General features: G+C 38.7%; 1 protein-coding gene across 3 annotated transcripts in view; it reads left to right on the top strand.

Moving 5' to 3' along the window:
• Positions 1 to 21,969, top strand: part of OXSR1 (oxidative stress responsive kinase 1) — a 104,751-nt gene that overhangs the window by 23,778 nt on the left and 59,004 nt on the right. For 2 of the 3 annotated variants that reach the window (XM_059390547.1, XM_059390546.1), the window contains exons 3-4: positions 3,257 to 3,365; positions 11,657 to 11,798. In XM_059390547.1, coding sequence (XP_059246530.1) covers positions 3,257 to 3,365; positions 11,657 to 11,798 — 251 coding nt within the window. Of the gene's footprint in view, positions 1 to 3,256; positions 3,366 to 5,719; positions 5,857 to 11,656; positions 11,799 to 21,969 lie in introns of those variants that run through there. The other variant, XM_059390548.1, reaches the window with a different exon arrangement.

The following is a 21,969-nucleotide window of genomic DNA, read 5'->3' as shown; positions in this document are numbered from 1 at the left end:
TTGCATTTAGAGATGCCTACAATCCCTTGGAGCATCATTTGGATATTTGAACTGCAATCATCATAAAAGGAGGCTGTAAATTGTAAACTAATTATTTTAAGGGAAAATCAGAATTTTTAGCCAATATATATTGACTGGAATTTGAGAAGCCAGGTATGAATTTGTATCATTTGCCAGTTATTTTAACCCTTAAGGATAGCATAAAGGTGAATGAAAGTCTCATTTATTACCTCATGACTAAAGAAATGAAAGTTCAAAGTTTAAATAACTTGACTGTGTTCACATGATAGTAACAACAAACATCTTTTTAGTGATAGGCCCTTAAGTGTACTTTACCCTCATAAGTGCCTCCATGCTCTTCTTTAGATGAATGCTCTTCCATTTACTTCCTTTAGATGAAGGAAGTAAATCATACAGTAAGTGACAGTCTGGATTAAAAATCAGGTCTTTCTCGGGGCGCCTGGGTGGCTCAGTGGGTTAAAGCCTCTGCCTTCAGCTCGGGTCATGATCCCAGGGTCCTGGGATCGAGCCCCACATCGGGCTGTCTGCTCAGCGGGGAGCCTGCTTCCCTTCCTCTCTCTCTGCCTGCCTCTCCGCCTACTTGTGATCTCTGTCTGTCAAATAAAGAAATAAAATCTTTAAAAAAAAAAATCAGGTCTTTCTGAGTAAAGTCTGTTGTTTCCTACTTCATCTAATAGTAACTAATTATAATCTTGGTTCAAAAGTCAAAAGAGCATCTGTCAGATATTTGACATCTTGAAAATAATATTTGTGTTATTACACTAGGCCTTACTTGTAGAGGATTGCAAATTTGGTATAGCATAGTAAAAGAAAAAAATAAATTAGACCTTCATCATTTTGTCTGCATAGTCCAGTAAGCTTTATATTACAAATATAGTATTTATATATTTGGCAAATAAGTAAGGGGACGTGACTTTTAGTAAAACATCTAACAAATTTATTAATTTGAGAGAGAAGGGAGCATGAGTGGTGGGGAGGGGCTGAGGGAGAGGTAAAAGCAAACTGTGCTGAGCACAGTGCCCCATGCAGGGCTCGATCCAAGGACCCTCGGATCATGACCTGAAGGCAGACACTTAAGGGACTGAGCCACCCAGGCACCCCTTAGTAAAAACAAATTTAAAACAATTGGCCTTTTTGGAGGGCAAACAAGTGAGATCCCACTAAAGTCTGAAGAAACATTGGGAATATAAAGAAGGCTGGTTTATTTGTGGTGTTTATAGTGTCAGGGACCTGAGATGTGAGTGAGAAGGGCTCAGTTTCCAAGAGATAAGAATTAGTTTTAGATCAGCGTACCAAACTTGTGGTGTCCTGATTTTAAGTTTGTTTTCAAAATGGTCTCTGTTATAATGTAGAAAGGGTGCTGATGTGAACTATGTTCTAGGTGTGTATCCTGTGTGACAGTTACTGGTGAGGAGGTGTAGTATATTGCTCCTTTCTCTTGTCAAAATGTTTTCTTACCTGACAACCTTTGCTAAGTGTGATGGGAAAATCAGCTATAAAATCTTACTACGCTTACCTTTTCCAGAGCTGTTACTCACGGCACACTAGGCAGTGTTTTGAGCTTTTTCTCTTCTCTGGCAGTTGCTAGTACTAGATTCATTGGCCAGAGAGCTGAAGGGAACACAAGAGGCATAAATGTCTATCATTCTACTGGGAGGCTCACAATCCAGTTGAATGAAGAGTTAACACTCCTGTCTTCTGTACAGGACCAAGCAGGACAGATGCGTAGGAGAGGTGTCAACCACTGTGAAGTAAGAGGAGGAGGTGTACTCCTAGTTACAAAGATGGAGGCCTCTGTAGAGATTTTTATGTTCTGGCCCACCAGGGCTGGGGACACTTTGAATAGACAGATAGAAACCTTACCAGGCAGAGGTTTAGAATTAGAAAAGAATTAGTTATATATATATTCTAAATACTAATATATAACTGAAACAATATTTTCATAAAACAATTCTTAATTATATTCTGTAGAATGCACTCTGATTTTCTATTTCTTTTTTGTTTCTAACTTTGTCTACTTAGTTTGTGTCATGGCCTGTGTGGGTTGCATCCCATGGTTTGAGGTACACAGGGCCACACAAAGAGGTATTAAGACTCTAAACTCAGGCAGTGACAGTGATAAGGGAAAGAAAAACACATTCCCTAGACATTTTATAGATGGAAGAATTGTCAGTTTTATTTATTTATTATTTTTATTTTTTTTAGTAGGCAGCAAAGCAGGGTTTATTGAGCAATATAGCAAAGTGATAGCACAAAGCTCCCAAGGAGGGAGGGGACCTGAGAGGCGGCCCTGAATTGTTAGTTTTAGAATGAACATTCCATGAGGGCAGGGACTTTATTGTGTTCAGTCAATAGGAATGAATGAGTAAATTAACATTGCTTGGGGACTGACTGACTGGTGTGAAGTGGAGGTAAACTCTTTGTGTTGGGGTAATTAGAAAACCAGGAGTAAATGTTAGAAATCAAGATGAGTGAGTTTCAGGAAAGAATGAAAAGTCATCATTAAGCAATGCTTGAGAAAGCTTCAGGTGGAGAACAGAGAAATCCACAGGAAAGCTCTGGCAGCAGAAGGTAACAGGGCTTTAAAGAAAGTCCTTTCAGTGAGACAGATGGAATTCACTTTCAGTACTTGAGTAATAAAAGTAAAGTAATGGGGTGCCTGGGTGACTCGGTTGTTGAGCATCTCCTTCGGCTCAGGTTATGATCTCAGGGTTGTGAGATTGACCTCCGAGTCTGGCTCCCCCACTCAGCGTGGAGTCTGCTGGAGATTTTGTCTTCCTCTCCCTCTGCCCCTCTGCCTGCACATGTGAGTGCATGCCCTTTCTCTCTCTCTCTCTCTCAAATAAATAAAATTTAAAAAGAAAATAGACACTTTAAGACACGATAAAACAAAAACAAAACCACCCTCTATTTATTAGTCATTATCCTCTGTGGCTGTAAAACCAGATTTCCCATGAGAGTTTTTCAAGGGCACCTTAAAGAAAAACATGTCCTAGTGGAGGCCTCTATGGTGCTGTGTAAGGCTGTGATAAAGCAGGCATGTTTCTAGTTAAAGAGGTTATGAGTGGAATGATCAGTCAGAATGGACTGAGGGAAATTGAGGAGTTTTTTGGTTTAATTGTAGATCTTGCAAAGGTTGTTACATAGTCTTGGGCTTTTCAAATCTGAATTCACTAACTTGTGGTGTTGTTTAGGCTTGCATCTAATATATTATCATGTTTTCTCTTCTTTGTAGAAAGAAATTCAAGCCATGAGTCAGTGCCATCATCCTAATATTGTGTCTTACTACACGTCTTTTGTAGTAAAAGATGAACTGTGGCTAGTCATGAAGCTGCTAAGTGGAGGTGAGTAGAGTACAATGAAATGCTAACTTCCATTGGTTGGAAGGTTACTAAAAATATTCTTCTTTATCCTGGTTTGGTGTTGATGGATATTTGCTTTTGAGGACATACTGAAAATATATATAGTATCTGCTAAAGATGCTGGTATATGAGCTGAGACAGGTTTCACACACTGCATTTGGTTGCAAGCTCTTAATCTGTGATGATTCCCTCCAGCTTCCTCTGTTCCATGACAGAAGTTTGTTGAAGGTTCTAGTCTGAAGGGTCTGAGAATAACTGTCTTGTAGAATGACCCACATTTTGGATTTATCTGCTCATATCTTTCTGGTGATATTTAACTTGATTTGTATTCCCCTCTTTATGCAAGTTGAAAATTGGACCAAAATGTTGATTAGATTTAAGTTAAAAATGTTTTTTTAACAATATTTTGTGGGTAATGCTGTGTATTCATAGTGCATCACACCAGGAAGTATTTGCTCTCTTGTTATATCTTTAATGGTGGTGTTACTTTTGATTGCTTAAGGTTTTGACAGCCAGACCTCAGCATGGAAAGGTTAACTTTTTTTCCCTTTGCAGCTAGCAGGTAATCTGTGAGATGATACTTGGGCACTTGTGAGTATCCAGTTTCCCACCTAAGTCAGTCAGTCTTTGTTTTTCTTTCTTTATTTCTCTTTCTCTTTCTTCATTTCATTTCATTCCATTTCATTCCATTTCATTTCATTTCTTTATTTGAGAGAGAGAGAAAACACAGGCAGAGGGGAGGGGCAGAGGGAAAGGGAGAAGCAGACTCCCTGTTGAGCAGGGAGCTAGACACAAGGCTCCAGTCCCACATGACCTGAACAGAAGGCAGATGCTTAACGGACAGAACCACCCAGGTGGCTCTCTCCCACCCCCCCCACCCAAGTCTTTCATTTAATAATTCTAGCATCCATTCACAATCCTTATTTGAGTCAGTTATTCTGTGAAGGTTTGCAGAATGGAGACTTATTGCATCCTTTCTTTTACACGTATAAACTAGCATTCTTCTGTGTAAAGGAACTTTACCTTATTAACTGGGGCTCTTTGATTAATCTGTATTGTAGTTCCTACTAAAAATGGAAGATACATATTTGATTCTTTTTATTTAAGTACCAATTTTCAGAATAAAAAGTTGGTTTAGTATTCACCTCCAGTGGTAGCAAATGAGAGGGTTTTTTTTTTTTTTTTCCCTTGTTGGGTAAGGCTTTCATTTTTTTTAAATGTCATTACAGAGACACAAAGAATTTTACATATTTAGTGACTTCCAGTCAGTTTTACTCTATTTTTTTTGATGCCCAGATTGTCTGAAACTTTGTCAGTGGGTCTCCCTTTAAGCTTACTCTTATGTCCTTTTGAGGTGAATCCTTTAGTTTTTGGTTCAAGATTTCTTAGGGTCACATTTATATTGCTTTTCCCAGACCCAGAATCAGCCAGTACTCTAAGGGGTTCTGATCTTTGTTAGAAGAAAGTTATTTAGAGAGCATAACTGGGATGTCGGGGATGTTGGGGATATTCATTGCTACTACGTTGTCATCATTTCAAGTTGTAATAACTTGGAAATATAGTGTATTAAAAATAATGATTTGGAATTAGTGTTTCCAGTTCAAGTTTAACATTATAGACTTTTAAAACTTCTTAAAATTGTACTTGAATCTCTTTTCTCTTACACAGAAAATTTTGATCCCCAATATTAACATAGTTAATTATGGTGCTTTATCCTGCAGTATGTATACAGTTATTTCTGCTCAAGCCTTTAGAATAAAATGTAAGTATTGCTGATTGCCAACAGCGGACCATTGTCATGTATAGATTGAACATTTTGTTATGGTTACCTGAAGGCCCAAGTCATATAGTACATTAGACATTTTGCCAAGGCATGGATTTGGATCATGAAGCAAGATTGGGAGGACTAGTGAGTGATGGAGCTACCAACCTTTCCATCACTATGCTTCTTGATTTTTGTTTCCATATGTATTTTGTATGGGAGCATGATTTTCCATTTTGGAATTGATAATACTATATTTCATTGAACACCTTACCTCCCTAGAGAGGCTGTCAAAGAGCTCAGGCTCTAGAATTAAATTCTGCTTTCCTACTTAGCAGGTTTATGTCTTTGGGCAAACTTTTTAAACTCTTTGAACCTGTTAACTTTTCTGTCAAAGGGGATACCTTTCTGTATTTTAGGGTGTTGGGGTGTAGTAAATGAGGTGACGTATGTCAGGTATCTTTCATTGTGCTGACATGTAGATGCACAGGAAATTTAGCCATTACTAATAATCCCGTGTTATTTGATGCTTTTCAGTGTAGCCAGAATCACCTTTTTGTTTCAATCCCATTAGTGACACACTGGAGAAACTGGATGGCTTTGTTAAAGGCCCTGTTCATATGATGGTTGGAATCCTTGCTAACACCAACCACCTTTCAAGATGGTGGTCAAGCATGGTTCTTTCAGTATGGACAGATATGGGAAAATTAGGTAATACTGTATCTTTCATTATTGATCACCTATAGCATAATTTGCTTTATTTGTAATTTACAGAAAATGTATAATACAAAGTTTTTACTGTTTCGCTATAAAGTCCTTATGAATAGGAATACATTGTCTTGCTTTATTCCTTCATCCATTCCGGTATGCAAACCCATCCTTTCTGCTACTCCTAAGCAGAATGAATATATATTTTTTAAAGAATCTCTGTTTTTCTCTCAGGGAATATATATCCTGATCTTAGAAGGGGCAGGACATGTAGCTGGGTGGGATGTCTTTTAAATGTACCTCTCTGCCTCCTGGTCTTAGGTTTCCTGGGACAGTGCCCAATTTTTCCAGCCCTGGGACTCAGCAGATTTCCTGGAAGATAATTTTCAAACATGTTCCAGCCATTAACTCTCTTTTTAATTACTTCAGTTTCTATGAGTCAATATAATCTTATATCTAAACCTTTTAAGATATTAAAGAATTGACATCTTAGAAAAATAAAGTCTTGCTTTTCTAGTTATAAAGTGAATAAACATTTAAATTGAACAGATACATTAAACACTTTTTAGAAAACAAAAGCTACAACTAAGCAGAACTATAAAATGCTTTTAAAATACAGAGAAACTGCCAAGATTTAGCGCTCAATTAACATTCCATTCATCAAATACTTATTGATCACCAATATATTGGTGAATCATACCCTTAGTTCCTTGCTCTTATGGGCCTCGTAGATAGTAAGGAAAAGTTACAATTAAATAATTAACTATGTAGAGGACCAGGAAGAAGTTTCAGGTGCCATGGGAACAGGTACCAGGAAGAATGTAACCCAACTGAGGGAGAATGAATGTGGAGGGGTTAATGAGGACTTCCCTCAGGAGGTGATGTTCAGCTGAGACCTAGAGAATAGGTCATAATTAGCCAGGTGAAGTGGGAGGTGGAGGTGGTATCAAGAGAGAGATGGGGGAAGTGATCCACATAGAGGGAACACTGCAGAGAAGGTTCTGGAGGCAGAATGGAAGAGTATGGTGTTAACTGATGGGGACCTGCACCTGGAGCCAAAAGAGTGAGAGGAGAAGACCATTGATAAGCAGAGGCTCCCTTTGAGTAATTAAATAATATAAATAACCAGAATAGACGGAAGTATGTTTAGGTGACCTTCTTTCACATCAACATTTTTAGCCAAAATATTTAAAACAAAAGCATACTTTTCATTTAGCAACATTGCATTGATATAAAGTTTAATAAGCTAATAAAATCATAAGCTGCAGCTATCGTGAACTGCAGCTATCACTCTTATACCTACCAAGCAGGTGGACATCATGGTTAAAGTAAGTTTAGATTCAGTGTGTCAATATTATAGTCCTTTTTTTAAAAAACATTTATTTATTTATTTGACACACACACACACACAGAGAGAGAGAGATCACAAGTAGGCAGAGAGGCAGGCGGCGGGGTGGGGTGGGGTGGTGGGAAGCAGGCCCTCCACTGAGCAGAGAGCCCGACTCAGGACTCAATCCCAGGACCCCGAGATCATGACCTGAGCCAAGACAGAGGCTTAACCCACAGAGCCACCCAGGTGCCCCTATTATAGTCTTCTTATTGCTTCCATGTAACTGTGATACTCCTCTGTGAATTAAACTCTGATATTGAATATTGGAATTTATTAGTGTAAGAAGTTAATCTTCAGAAATTAGAAGCAGTGCTGATCTAAGTAAATATTTCTGCAGTTTATTAGCACCAAACTGCAAGTTTCAGAAATCAAAGTAATTAAGAAAGCTGCTGAAAGGAGAAGAGAGAATTATCTGTAGAAATTAGAGGTATAAATTGTGACCCTGAAGAAACCTAATTTAAAATCGCTATCTTAGTGAATTGATTTTGTTCTTCAGGGATGCTCTCAACTTTGTCATCTTCCATGGGAACTTATGTAATCTAAGCAGGACCCAGGTAAAATACCTGGTATTAATAATAGTCACCAGCTTTGGTTGTTCAAGCAACAGTGTAGGGGCATGTCTGTTTGAAATGGAATACTGAGCCCAAGCAAATTTTGTCACCTTTGAAACCTTCCGTGGCTTAGGAAGACAAGATCAAAGCCCAGTGGCTAAATACTGGTTAAAGCTTCTTGGCAGAAATTCTAGTAACCAAAATGAGCTAATTTTGGATTCAAAGAGTGTTTTTTCATAAAAGTAAACTGAGGAAACGAACATGTTGACTGAGTAATTTGAGCTGTAATTATGACACTTAAGTGTCTAAACCAGCAGCTGTTTTGCCACTTTTTCAATATTATTTTAATATTTAGTAATGATTTTCTGGGCAGTTAAAGGTTTCACATTGCTTTTTAAATGTTCTATGCCATGGGCTAGGAAAGCAGACATGAGATGGACTTTTTGGAATAGGTATCTACATTTTTACTTTTTGCTTTGTTACCTGATTTGTACCCATTGCTTCTTATTTTCTATTCTGCGTTTACTCAGAGAAATGCTTAGATTTCAGTGGACACTGTTCGTCAGGTAGTCAAGTTTGTTAAAATACATCTTTTGGGCCCACCTTCTATCTCTTGAATGACAGTCTGCAAGATCTGGAAATCTGCATTTTTAACCAATTTACCAACTAATCCCTTCATGTGTTAAAGTTCGAGAAGGGATTATCCCTGTGGAGTATTTTTTCCAGATTGCGCCCAAGGACTGAAGATTGTGTGTGCTCTTATAGCTTTCCCTCATTATTCCTACTTTGCCTGAGCTGTTAATTGAATCATCCAGTGGTAATCTGCAGTCTTTTTTTGCTTAACATATTTTACCTTCACATTTCTTAGTTGATATGAAGAGATCTGTGTAAGTTTGATATTAGAGGAAGGATGATTGTAAGCACCGTCATCATGTTAGATGCTGCAAGATGCTGAAGAAATCATACGGGAAAAAATGAACACCTTCTGGGACTAATATTTGTCAGTTAAAGATCAGGGTCTTTGTGGCATAAAAATCTTTCCACCTATAAGGGAAGACTGAAATGGAAAAGAGACTGTATAGGCAGAGGGGACTTCTTGGGGCACCTGGGTGGCTCAGTCAGTTAAGTGTCTGCCTTTGGCTAAGGTCATGATCCCAGAGTCCTGGGATTGAGTCCTGCCTGCATCAGGCTCCCTGCTCAGTTGGCACCCTGCTTTTCCCTCTCTACCACTTGTATTGTCTCTTGCATACATACTCTCTTTTCTCTCAAATAAATAAAATCTTTAAAAAAGAGAGGGAACTTCTTATATAGCTTATTCAGAATGTCTGTGCTGGACGCATAGACTGGGAGTGTGCACTGCTTTAATTTCCCTGTTGATCATTAATGATATGAAATCATTAAAATCGTGGAGGATTTTTGGGGCACCTGGGTGGCTCAGTGGGTTAAACCTGTGTCTTCAGCGTAGGTTATGATCTCATGGGTCCTGGGATTGAGTCCGGCATCGAGTTCCCTGCTCAGCAGGGAGCCTGCTTCCCCCTCTCTCTCTACCTACTTGTGATCTTTCTCTCTCTGTAAAATAAATAAATCAAATCTTAAAAAAAAATCTTGGAGGATTTTAAGAAGGAATCCCTCCTTTAAAGTCATTAAAAATACAGATCTAATAACTTTCTGTATGCCCTGGGACACCAGGGTGGCTCAGTCCGTTAAGCTGCTGCCTTCGGCTCAGATGATGATCCCAGGGGTCTGGGATTGAGCCCCACATCAGGCTTCTTGCTTATCGGGGGAGCCTGCCTCTCTCTCTGCCTCTGCCTCCAACACTGCCTGCTTGTGCTCTCTCTCTCTCCCTCTCTGACAAATAAATAAATAAATAAAATCTTTAAAAAAACAAATACTTTATGCCCTAAGTCTCTATTACTCCATGTTTTGGATTCCCCAGATTGGAAGTTCCCAGAAAGTCAGCAGTTATACCATGAGTATCTTGACATATTTTGTGGTACCCAGATCTAGGTCTTGCATATAATATTGCCAAATTTTTGAATAGATAAGTTGTGTTAATTTTTAATTCCTAGTAGGAATTTCTCCCTTTGCATTCCTTATTTTAGATGTTCTTTACATTACAAACATATTCATTTGGCATTCATTTATTTATAATTCATTTGGCATTTAGTAAGAATGTCGTCTTACTAAGCAGTTCCTGTGTGGCCTGAGTTTCTCCGAATGAAACATATGACCTTTTGGTATAGTTACTTGGCTTTGGGGACTAATATGTGATTGATTAAACTAAGCAGAACAAAATGTCTCCTTTAGGCCTCTCCCTCTGTGAGTCACAGTCTCGTGAATCCTGGCAGTAAAGAGGGGAAAGTGTGTAATAATGTATTTGAAAATGCCACTTGGAATCTGGAGCCTTCCTGGTTCATTGTCTCCAGAGAATAAACTGTCTCCTGCAGGACGTGGGGAGCGGGAGGGGCTTCCAGAGAGAGGGGAGGAATTTGGGCATCTCTTCCTGGATAAATGAACTTTCAACAGTTTTCCTGGTTTCAGCCCTATTCTTCAATCTGCTTTCACTTCCCCTTAGGTAGACTTTGCTGTCTGTATATGTGCTTTGTAGGAGTATGCTGTTTCCTAATTAACATACTCTTCCACAGGCATCTGGGTTTCAGATGGCTCTACTCTGCATAGTTAGTTAACTTTTTCTGTTTTACTTACTCCAAAAAATGATTGATGTCTCTCCTCTTTATTTTCTTTGTTTTCTTTTTCATCCTGGATTTATACCTTTTTTTAAATCAAGTTAATCAAATTAGTGGATTTCAGGTGGAAACTGAAGTAAATGTATGTGTTTTGAAGGATTCCATCTAGACCCTTCTTTCCATCTATTTAGAAATACATTTTTTCTTGTAAGTGTGTGAAATAAAAGCCCCCACTAGGGCAAATTTTCAGCATAACCTTGTGGTTTAATTTCAGTCTTGATCATTGAGGTCTTGTGCCAAGAAATGGAAATCCAAACTTTTTTGTGCCATTTGTGTTATATCTACTCTTCAGCATGATTTCTGATATCAGAGATGATTTTGTTTTGCTTCTGTCGCCTTTATGGGCCATTGTACTGCCAAAAATCTTAAGAGTCTCTAGCAAACTTTTCTGATTATAATAACTAATTATGGTGGTCAGCAGTCTTTGATTTTAATTACTGCGTAGGGGTTTTTTTCTCTGTCTCCCCCCAGTTTTTAGTCAGAGTGTTATTTCAGATCCGGGGAAGAATAGGAATGATAATATATCTGGGCTGTTATTGAAAGAGAACTGCTGTTTTTATCCTTTTCATTTTTTTCTTGTTGTACCTATTTTATTATTATTTTTTAACCTGAAGAGTAATTTTAACCCTTAAGTTGGTTTGCATACACATGTGATCTTCACTTGCCAAGTGTTTCTTTTGTAATTTGACTTGCATTGTAATTGTATTTTTATGTATTTATTTGTACAGTGTTGCATAATTTGATCCAATATTGAAAACCTAAATTAGTTTGTGGTATCTTACACTAAAGTGTTATTGATGGGTATGGTTTACCTGGTATTTTTCAGATGTGGTTAAAAATTCTCTTACCTTTTCCAAATTCTTAATTTTAATAGTCTAAAGGAAATGCTGGTATAACACTGCTGTTTGGATATTAGGCTGCTTTCTGTTTTAGATTGCAATCAAGAATAAATTAATAATTTTATTAAACTTCCATATTTCCTTGTATTTGCTCTTTTTTCCTTTCCTACACATTTAAGTTTATGAAAAGGCTTACATATGGTTTTATTTCAAAATGTCTCTGAATTATATTGAACGATTCAAAAATTCATATCAAATTTTGTCTTCTGTTTTCAGGTTCTGTTCTAGACATTATTAAGTACATTGTGGCAAAGGGGGAGCACAAAAGTGGAGTCCTAGATGAACCTACCATTGCTACAATACTCAAAGAAGTGCTGGAAGGGTTGGAATACTTGCATAAAAATGGACAGATTCACAGGTACGTAAAAGACAAATCTGCATTTTTGGGAAAATGCAGTGGTAGTTGTGCTGTATCATTTTGTTGAGACCATTCCCCATTCTTCTGCAGAATTGATCATAATCTCTGAGTGTTATCATGGCTTTTTGTATCACTAGTTTCAGCACATTGTGGTTAGGGTTTTAGTTAAACAGCTAGCAAGTATTTAAAAAGTAACAAATATTTTAGTCAAACTGGAAAATACAAAAACATCATTTCATGCTGTCAAGAGGCAAGCATCACAGTCACTGGTGACATTTTGTAGTATTTCTTCGCAATTTCTTTTATATGGTTAAAAGATATATAAAACAGAACTATGTATAATTTTGTCTGTTGCTTTTATTGTTTTTTTTTTTAATATTTTACCTTGAGTGTTTTCTCAAATTATTAAAAGCTCTTTATAAACTAATGTTTTATTAAGACTTCTTTTTTTTTTTTTTTTTAAGATTTTATTTATTTGACAGACAGAGATCACAAGTAGGCAGAGAGGCAGGCAGAGAGAGAGAGGAGGAAGCAGGCTCCCTACTGAGCAGAGAGCCCTATGCGGGGCTCGATCCCAGTAACCTGGGATCATGACCTGAGCCGAAGGCAGAGGCTTTAACCCACTGAGCCACCCAGGCACCCCCCCCTTTTTTTTTTAATGTGAAAAGATATGTATCATTGCATCATCCAAGTATTCCTGGCTGCCTCTCTCTATTCAACCCCTACGTAGAGATAATAAGAATCCAAATGATGGAATCTCTGTTACCCAAATCTGTCTAATCCCTGGATTTGGCTTTCCTTCATATCAGGCAGTCTTTTTGTCATTCTTAAGGATAGTCTCACTGGATATAAGAATTTGCTGCTGACAGTGCTTTTCTCTCAGCAATTGAAAGATGCTGTATTACTTAATTCTGGCCTCCAGGGTTTCAGATGAGAAGTCTGTAGTTTGGATTGATCTTCTCATAATGTTATTTTTCCCTGGTGTCTTTCAAGATTTTTTTGTCTTTGGTTTTTGAAGTTTGTGATGTCTTGGTTATGGATTTCTTCAGCTTTATTCTGTGTTGGGTTCCCAAACTTCTTGAGTCCATAGGATTTTGTCTTTTACTGAGTCTGGGGAGTTTCTAGCCGTTATATCTTTGGCCAGTTTTTTCTTTTTTCTTTTCTTTTTTTTTTTTTTTAATTTAATTTATTTGACAGAGAGAGATCACAAGTAGGCAGAGAGGCAGGCAGAGAGAGAGAGGAGGAAGCAGGTCCCTGCTGAGCAGAGAGCCCGATGCGGGACTCAATCCCAGGATCCTGAGATCATGACCTGAGCCGAAGGCAGTGGCTTAACCCACTGAGCCACCCAGGTGCCCCATTTGGCCAGTTTTTTCAGTCCATTAACCCATTAACCCCCCCTCAAAACTGGGGGGTTAGAGCTCTTTTTCTGGGGGGTTAGAGCTCTTTTTCTGGGACTCTGTTAATACAAATGTTACCTGTTTTGTTATTGTACCTTAAGCCCTGAGGCTCAGCTCAATTTTTGTCATCCTATTTTTATTTCTCTGTTCAGATTGAGTAAATTTTCTTGCTTTGTTCTCAGGTTCTGATTCTGACCTCTGCATTCTGTGCTAGAACCCATTGAGTTTTTTCAGTTATTGTAATTTTTTAGATAATTTTATTCTTTTTTTATGACTTTGCTGAGATTTTCTGTTTTTCATGTTTTGAAAATCCCAAACTGCATGTTGAAGCATTTTTATTATGGCTGCTTTAAAATTCTTGTCAGATAATTCCAAGATCTGATTGATCTCTGTGTTGATGTCAGTTGTCTTCTCTTTATTAAAGTTTTTCGTGGTTCTTGGTATGCTAAGTGATTTTTTAAATTGTATCCTGGATATTTTGGATATGTGTTCGGAGACTCTTGATCTCATTTAAATATATAATTTAGCAGGTGTTTTCCCTGTTTGGGTAAATATAAGTCTTGGTGTATTTTGGTGGGCTGTAGTTACAGTGACAGTTTGAGTTTTAGAGCTCTTACAGTGCTGTTCTGGTTTGTTTTGTTCACCTGGCGCTGCTGGGGGGTTCTACTCAATTTCTGCTGATACAATCATAGAGACCAAAACTGTGCGTCCCCGGCTCTGGTGCTGCTAGGTGGAAGGTGGGAGATAGACGCTGTACCTGTGGGTCTGTGAGCACTTTTGTGGGCATACTCTATGGGCCAGGCCACTTGTGCCAGTGGGGCTCCCATTCATTCTCTGATGGTATTGCCTGTGAGGTTGAAGGCATATGACTGAGCCACCTTTTGTTGCTGGGTTGAGAGTGGGGAGACACTGGGCCTGGGTTGTCCTTTGCCACTGTATAGAGGGCCAGAAAGTGGTGGGCCTGGAATGTTCTCTGCAGCTGGGTAGCAGGCTGGGGTTGCTGGTGGGGCTATTGGTGCTGCTGGTGTGGGCAATACGGCCCTACCTGCTGCAGTGGATATAGGGTGGAGAATGAGGTTTTCCATTTGGTTCTTCATTTAAAGGAACTGGTTCAGGGGATGCCTGGGTGACTGAGTTGGTTAAGCATCTGCCTTCAGCTCAGGTTGTAATTCCAGGATCCTGGGATTGAGTTCCGTGTTGGGCTCCGAGCTCTGCAAGGAGCCTGCTTCTCCTTCTCCCCTACTTGTGCTCTTAAGCTCTCTTTCTGTCTCTCAAATAAATAAATAAAATCTTTAAAAGCCAACCAACCAACCACCCAGTCTCTGGTTCTGACATAGTGGGCCAGCTTGCAACTCCAGCTATGGGTTCCTTTGCTAAGTCTGTGCTAAGTTGGCTCTTTGCTGCTCCTTTGGCTACAAAGAGGAGGCTTTGAGGGTTTTTTTCGCTTTTATTTTTGTTTGTTTGTCATCTATGCCTATTGATGCTAGAACCCAGTTCAGGATATGTGAGATGAAAAGAAAACTCAGAGAAGTTGTATAGTGCTCCTATAGTGCTGCTGTACACTTCGGATTAGTGTAAATGTTTATAGCAAACTCTAGGGCAGCTGCTAAAAAAAAGGAGAAAAGGATTGATATACTAAAAGGGGAGGAAAATGGAATCTTGTAAAATGCTTAGTTAAAATCAAGGCAGAGAAAAGGTAGAAGACAAAACAAGATTTTTATCTTAAAAATCATCTACCTTTAAGGAACTAGAAAAGAAAAATAAGAATAAATTAAGCCCAAAGTTAGCAGAAAGAAATAAAAAGATCAGAATAGAAATACACGAAATACAGATGTTTTAGATGTGACACTAATAGCAAAGGCAACAAAAGAAAAATTAAACAGCTGGGACCACACCAAACTAAAAAGCTTCATGGCAAAGCACACCATCAACAAAATGAAAAGGCAGCCTATGGAATGGGAGAAAATATTCGCAAACCATATTATCCAATAAAGGGTTAATATCCAAAAATATACAAGGAACTCCTACAACTTAGAGACAGAAAAACCATAAATAACCTAACGAGATATGAGCAAAGGTTCCAATTGGACATTTCCCCAAAAATCGATATACAAGAAAAAGTACTCTACATCACTAATCTTGGGGAAATATAGTCAGAACAACAGTAAGATACCATCTCACATCTGTTAGGATATCTGTTTTCCAAAAAGAGATAACAGATCCTGGGTGAGGATGTGGAGAAAAGAGAACTTCGGTGCCCTGATGGTGGCAGCATAAACTAGTATAGCCATTGTGGGAAACAGTAGGGAGATTCCGCAGAAAAATTAAAAATAGAACTACCATATGATCCAGCAATGCCACTTCTGGGTTTATACCCAAAAGCAGTGTGAAATCACTGTCTCAGAGGCAAGCTATGAAAATGACTTATTAAGTATCCATCAGTGGATGAATGGATAAAGATGTGGATTATTATTGAGCCGTTTAAAAAAAAAAAAAAAAGGGAAACTTGCAGTTTATGACAACATGGATGAACCTGGAATGCGTTATGCTAAGTGAATTAAGCCAGACAGAGAAAGACAAATACTGCATGGTATCACTTACAAGTAGAATGTTAAAAAAAAAGTCAAATTCATAGGAACAGATAGTAGAAAAGTGGTTGCCAGCTACTGGATGGTCAGGGAAATAGGGAGACAGTGATAAAAGGTTACAAACTTCAGTTATAAGATGAGTAAATTCTGCTTAAAGGGTAGAACTTAAATGTTCTCACCGAAAAGTAAATATGTGAGGTAATGGATGTGTTAATTAACTCGATGAGGAGAATATTTTTCCAGTGTATACATATATCAGACTATCACACTGTAAATCTTTAAATATCTTACAGTTTTGTCAGTTTTCAAAAAAATCACCTAGTTAACCCTAATCTTTGCCAAAAATAAGCAAAGGCCCAGAAAAATAACTGATTAAAGATCAGGCAGCTGGGACCCCTGCATGGTTCAGTTAGGTGTCTGCCTTTGGCTAAGGTCATGATCCCAGGGTTCCGGGATCAAGTCTAGCATCTGGCTCCTTGCCTCTCCTGTTCCCTTTCCTTGAGCTCTTTCTCTCTCTCTCTGACAAATAAATAAGTAAAATCTAAAAAAAAAAAAATAAATATCAGACAACTATCAGGTGCTAAAACTGAGGTTTAAAGAGTAATCAGGATATGTTGGGGGGAAAAAAGCAAGGTATCGCCCTCCCCCCCCCAAAAAAAACTTTAATTAGGTTTTTCTGAGAATAGGACCATTTTAAAGAAATTACATCAGTGAAATTAGCCCATTTATAAAAGTATCTTTTTCTAGGAAAACATAAATAATGCTTTCTAGTTGTCTGAATTTTCCAACCAGCTTATATCTTAACAAAGAAAAATGAACTCCTCTTGTGGTTATGAAACAGAACAGTTGACTCCAAGGAATAATTGGTAAACTAGAAATCTTTGAAACATTGAAGGCATATTCTTCAGACAGTAGGATTTTTCACCTCAAATTATATCCATTCGTTTCTTATCTAGTTAAAATAATGTGTTAACAGATGACTGGATAAGGACATGACCAAAGATTTGGGAACATATTTCCTGCACTGTCAAGAGGAAAAGGTGCGCTGGGGTGCCTGGGTGGCTCAGTTGGTAAAGTGACTGCCTTGGGTCCCAGGATCAAGTCCCACATCAGTCTCCCAGCTCCATGGGGAGTCTGCTTCTCCCTCTGACCTTCTCCCCTCTCATGTTCTCTCTCTCTCTCAAATGGATAAATAAAATCTTAAAAAATAAATAAATAAATAAGGAAAAGGTGCCCTGAAAAACAGGATTCCCATCCTCTGGATAGTGGTAACCCTATGGATACATACTTTGATACTAGCAATTAATGTAATTCAGTTACTGATTTCATGTTCATCGAGCAATCTTCTAGAAAAAAAAAGTGCCAGAAGCTGCTAATTTGCCCCTAGCCTGTCTCCTCTCCTTGTCCATGCATGTGACCATTCAGAAGAAAGGCAACATTTCATAGCCTCCTGTGAGGATCAGATATCACCATATAAATTAGTTTCTAGCCACTGTGGTGAAAACAAAAATGTATATACTACTTCAGAGTTGTTCCTTTAACAGGTTTTGTCAACCCCCAGCCCTACTGACATTTGAGCTGGACAGTGCTTTGTTGCAGGGGCTGTCCTGTGCATTGTGGGGTATATTTAGCAACATCCCTGGCTTCTACCCATTATGCCAGTAGCTCCTCCCCTGCCCCAACCCAATGTGACAACCAAAGATGTCTCCAGACATTGCCAAATGTCCTGAGAACCACTGCTAATAGAAAGTGACATAACCTCTATTTCCTCTTTCCTTCCTTCCATTGAAATGTTGAGGTGGTAATAAGCCATCTTGGATTATGTAACAAGAACTTAGAGATGGTAGAATGATCAAATAGAAGGAGCATGAGTCCCTGATTCTGTGGAGTCACCATACTGAACTGATGTCACTTATGCCTAGACTATTACATGAGAGAAAACCAATCTACAGCCATATAGATCATCAGGGATCGACAAACGCACCAGTTAAATCAAGTCTGATGACTGTTTTTTTGTGAAAGCAACAGCAAAATAGTCATGCCCATTCATTTACAGATTGTCTATGGCTGCTTTAGCACTATGAAATTAAAGTAACAGTGACAGAGAGCATCTGGCCACAAAGCGTACAATATTTACTCTTTGGCCCTTTAAGAAAATGTTTGTTGATCTCTGGTGTAGATGATAACAAGCATTCACTGAAACTTGTGTGCCATATGGTATTCTAAGTGCATCCTGTATGTTACCTCATTTAATCTTTATAGTAATTTTATGAGCTATATACCCTCTCCTCCCCCATTTTACAGATGAGGAAACCAAGGCAAAGAGAGAGGTAAGTAATTAGCCAAAAATTACCCACCTAATGACATAGCTGGGAACTGAATTTAGGCAGTGTGCTTCTAAAACCTATTAGGAAAGAAAGATGAAACTAATCCACGAATCTGGGTATACATGAATTTAATATCAATTACATTTTTTAGTTACTCAATAGAATTTGGATCTGTCACTAGGGTTGTTTTATTTAAATATTCTATTGTCTTATTTATTATATCCAATCCCTATTTTAAGTGTCAAAATCTTCACTTCAGAACATAAATAAAAGTATGTTCTTTATCCTAAAACTTTATATATACAGACTTTATGTAGTTAAAGGAAATTAACCCAAAATATACATTAAGGTCACTGTCTTTTTTAGAAAGCTAAGAATAGATTCATATCAAGTTCAGGCAAAAAGTCAGTCTCTGCTCAGTTTTGTATGACCGTAACATCTACTTTGAATATATATGACCGTAACATCTTGGACTTCCCAACCCCCAGAACTGCAACAAATAAATGTTGGTTGTTTAAGCCACCCAGTCTGTGTGCTAATGAAACATCTTCTTTAGCTGAATGAATAAAAGAGCCAGAAAAAATACTGGAAGAAATAATGGTGGAAAACTTCCAAATCATGAACCATGATGAGGACAAATATAAAGAAATCTATGAACAGACACACTGTAGTTACACTGTTGAAACCTAAACACACAGAGTATCTGGAAAGCAGTAAGATTTGGAAAACAACGCATCATGTAGGAGGAGTACAAAGACAGAATGTTTGTGTCTCCTCAGAATTCATATGTTGAACTCTAGTGAGCATTGTGCTGGTATTCAGAGGTAGGGGCCTTTGGAATGTGATTAAGTCATAAGGGTGGTGCGCCCTCATGAATGGGATTGTCCCTGTAAAAGAGACCCCAGGAAAAAAAAAATACCCCAGAGAACTCCCTTGCTCCTTCTGCCAAGTGAAGACATAGTGAAAAGATGGCCGTCTTTTGTTAGAAGGTGGAGGAGGGTCAGTAATGTATCCTTCACATCGAGAAGGCACTTGGAGACCAAAAAACAGGCACCGCTCCAGCTGTTTCCACTGTTTTATTTGGAGTAACTTACTGATGGGGCATTGCATGGACTGACAGTCCAGGCAGCTGTGCAACTATTTTCTGCTCCCATTCTCTGTCTAGTCCAGATCTTAACCCACACTTTTTATAGTGTGAGGGGCATGGGAGTGATATCAAACAGTAGTTACCTAAAGTGATGCCTTCTGTGTGCGTCACTTTAGGGAAGATCAGAATGAGCCTTTCCACATCTGATCAGGGCATGCATTAATCTCTGCGGGGCCTGGAACACATGGCTCTGATGGAGAGAATTGGAGGAACAAATATGGAGTCCATGTTGTCAGCTCTCCTATGCCTATGAACCGGAAAGTGGATCCTCACCAGACACCAAATCTGTTACTCCCTTGATCTTGGACTTGCCAACCCCCAGAACTGCAACAAATAAATGTTGGTTGTTTAAGCCACCCAGTCTGTGATATATTTGTTATAGCATCCTGAATAGAACAAGCTAAGACAATAGCAATATGATTGAGAACTGACTTCCTATTAGAACAATGGAAGCCAGAGGTTATGAGAAGGAGCCCTACAGTTCAACAACCCCTTCAGGATTCTTATCTTTCTGGTGAATTATTCCCATTTTTAAGATTATATAATGGCCCTTTTCATTCCTAGAAATGCTTTTGTGTTAAAGACAATTATATCTTACTTCAGTATGGCTATACTAGCTTACTTTTGCTAAGCATATCTTTCACTGTGGCTCATTTTTCTTCTAGGGTCCCAATTTTATGAAGGGGTCTCAAGTGTACTTTCAACCTTAAACTAGTCGAATGCCATGTTTTCTGTTTAGGGGTGGGTTTTAAAACCTGAGGTTCCTAGCCATTTGTCCCCTTTCTCCCAAGGCTTTCTGCTCTGGCTCTTAAGTGTCCCTTTGATTTCTGAAACTTGAGGATATCCTTGTCTTTATTGCATGTCCAGCTATGTGACAATTTCCCTTCCTAATTTCTTTGTTTGTAGCAGGGGAATGGTGGGTTTTCCCGTAAAGTCCTGGGCAGTAGTGATGACTGTTTGCCATGTTGCTAGAATGGATTCTCGAACTCACATTTTAAATCAAAGACTCTCATCCTTGGCTGCATATTGGAATCACCTGGGAAACTTCAGTAAGTACTGATTCCTGGATCCTTTGCAAGAAATTCATTTAGTTGGTCTGAGATGACACATTGACATTGGCTTTTAAAGGCTCCTCAAGTGATTCTAATGTAGCCAAGGCTAAGAACCCCTGCTTATACTTCAGCAGCAACCACTCCAAGCTGTGAGTTCCACAGAGGCTTCAGCAGGCTTGGGAGGTGGTGGTCTTACTAAGGCAACAGCTGGACCTGTTTCGTAGGTTTCTCCACTCTTCATCTTTATTTCTGGTCCATTTGTGTGTTATCCTGGTGGACCAGGTCAGATAATTTTTCTCCATCTTCAGTGTGTTCCCCGCTGATGTCTCTGAGTTAGACTTCTGCTTTTCTCTCTGTATCTATCTACTCCAATATTTTTCCTGTTAAACAGGTCAGCTCTAACAGAAGTGATGGCTTGTTGGTTTAAGATGCCCCAATGCAGTGTATTTTCCAACTTTTCATTTTGATTCATTGCTGGTCTTGACTTTTTTCAGGTTTTCCACAAACTGTTCCTATTGATGAGTCATAAAAATGTCCTGGGCAGTAACTTGTGCTGTGTGCTAATGAAACAATTAAGCATGTCCATGATACTCCTTTTAATTTTACAAGGAATTTGTAGCTTCGGTGCAGTAGTGACATGTGAAAAGTGGCATTAAGCTGTGAAAAACAAAATTCACTGTTCTTATTTAAGAGTGAATGGTAGATTTAACTGTTGGGGCTGCTGGGTTGCTTGATACTCTTTGTGGCAGAGCGAAAAAATGTTCTTAAGGACTCTACTGATTTCCAGATACTTAGTTAAAAATCTTTTCCTTGAAAGGTTAGCTATTCTGTTGGGTTGGAGGACAGACTGGTGTGTTTGATCGTCCAGTGAGCCATTGACCTTCATGATGTTCCTTTGCTTTTATTCCTAGAAGCTGTTCTACAGATTGCACTTTAGTTTCTTTCTTTTCTTTAAGATTTACTTATTTAAGAGAGATCGAGAGCATATGAGTGTGAGTCGGGAGGATCAGAGGGAGAGAATCTCAAGCAGATTCCCTGCTGAGCATGAATGCCAATGTGATACTCTATCTCACGACCCTGAGATCATGACATGAGCCAAAATCAAGAGTTGGACGCTTATCTAACTGAGCCACCCAGGAGTCCCTGCACTTTGGTTTCAAATGGGAAACAGGAATTGGTTATGTGAAGGTTTGATAAGTAGTCACCCAAAGCGCATGCTCTACTGAAAATGGTTTACCCTGTCTTCATTTACGAAAGACAGAAACTTATAAAACATTTGGATAGGTAATACATATATGTGGCTTAAAAATTGAAAAAGCACAGAATGGTATATGATAGGGCACCTGGGTGGCTCAGTGATTAGGCTTCCACCTTCGGCTCAGGTCATGATCCTAGAGTCCTGGGACTGAGGCGCACTCAGGCTCCCTGCTCAGTGGGAAGCCTGCTTTGCCCTCTCCCTCTCCCCCTGCTTGTGTTCCCTTTCTCACGATCTCTTTCTCTCTGTCAAATAAATAAAATCTTTTAAAAAAATGGTATATGATAATAAACAGGTCCTGTCAGTGTCAGCTGTGCTAAATCATGTTGATTCAGTGTACTTTTTTTTTTTTTTAATTTTTTTTTATAAACATATATTTTTATCCCCAGGGGTACAGGTCTGTGA

Source organism: Mustela nigripes, chromosome 2 (assembly GCF_022355385.1).
Source record: "Mustela nigripes isolate SB6536 chromosome 2, MUSNIG.SB6536, whole genome shotgun sequence".
Taxonomy (NCBI): Eukaryota; Metazoa; Chordata; class Mammalia; order Carnivora; family Mustelidae; genus Mustela; species Mustela nigripes.
The sequence above is the reverse complement of the archived record's forward strand: the minus strand, read 5'-3'. Positions and strand labels throughout refer to the sequence as shown.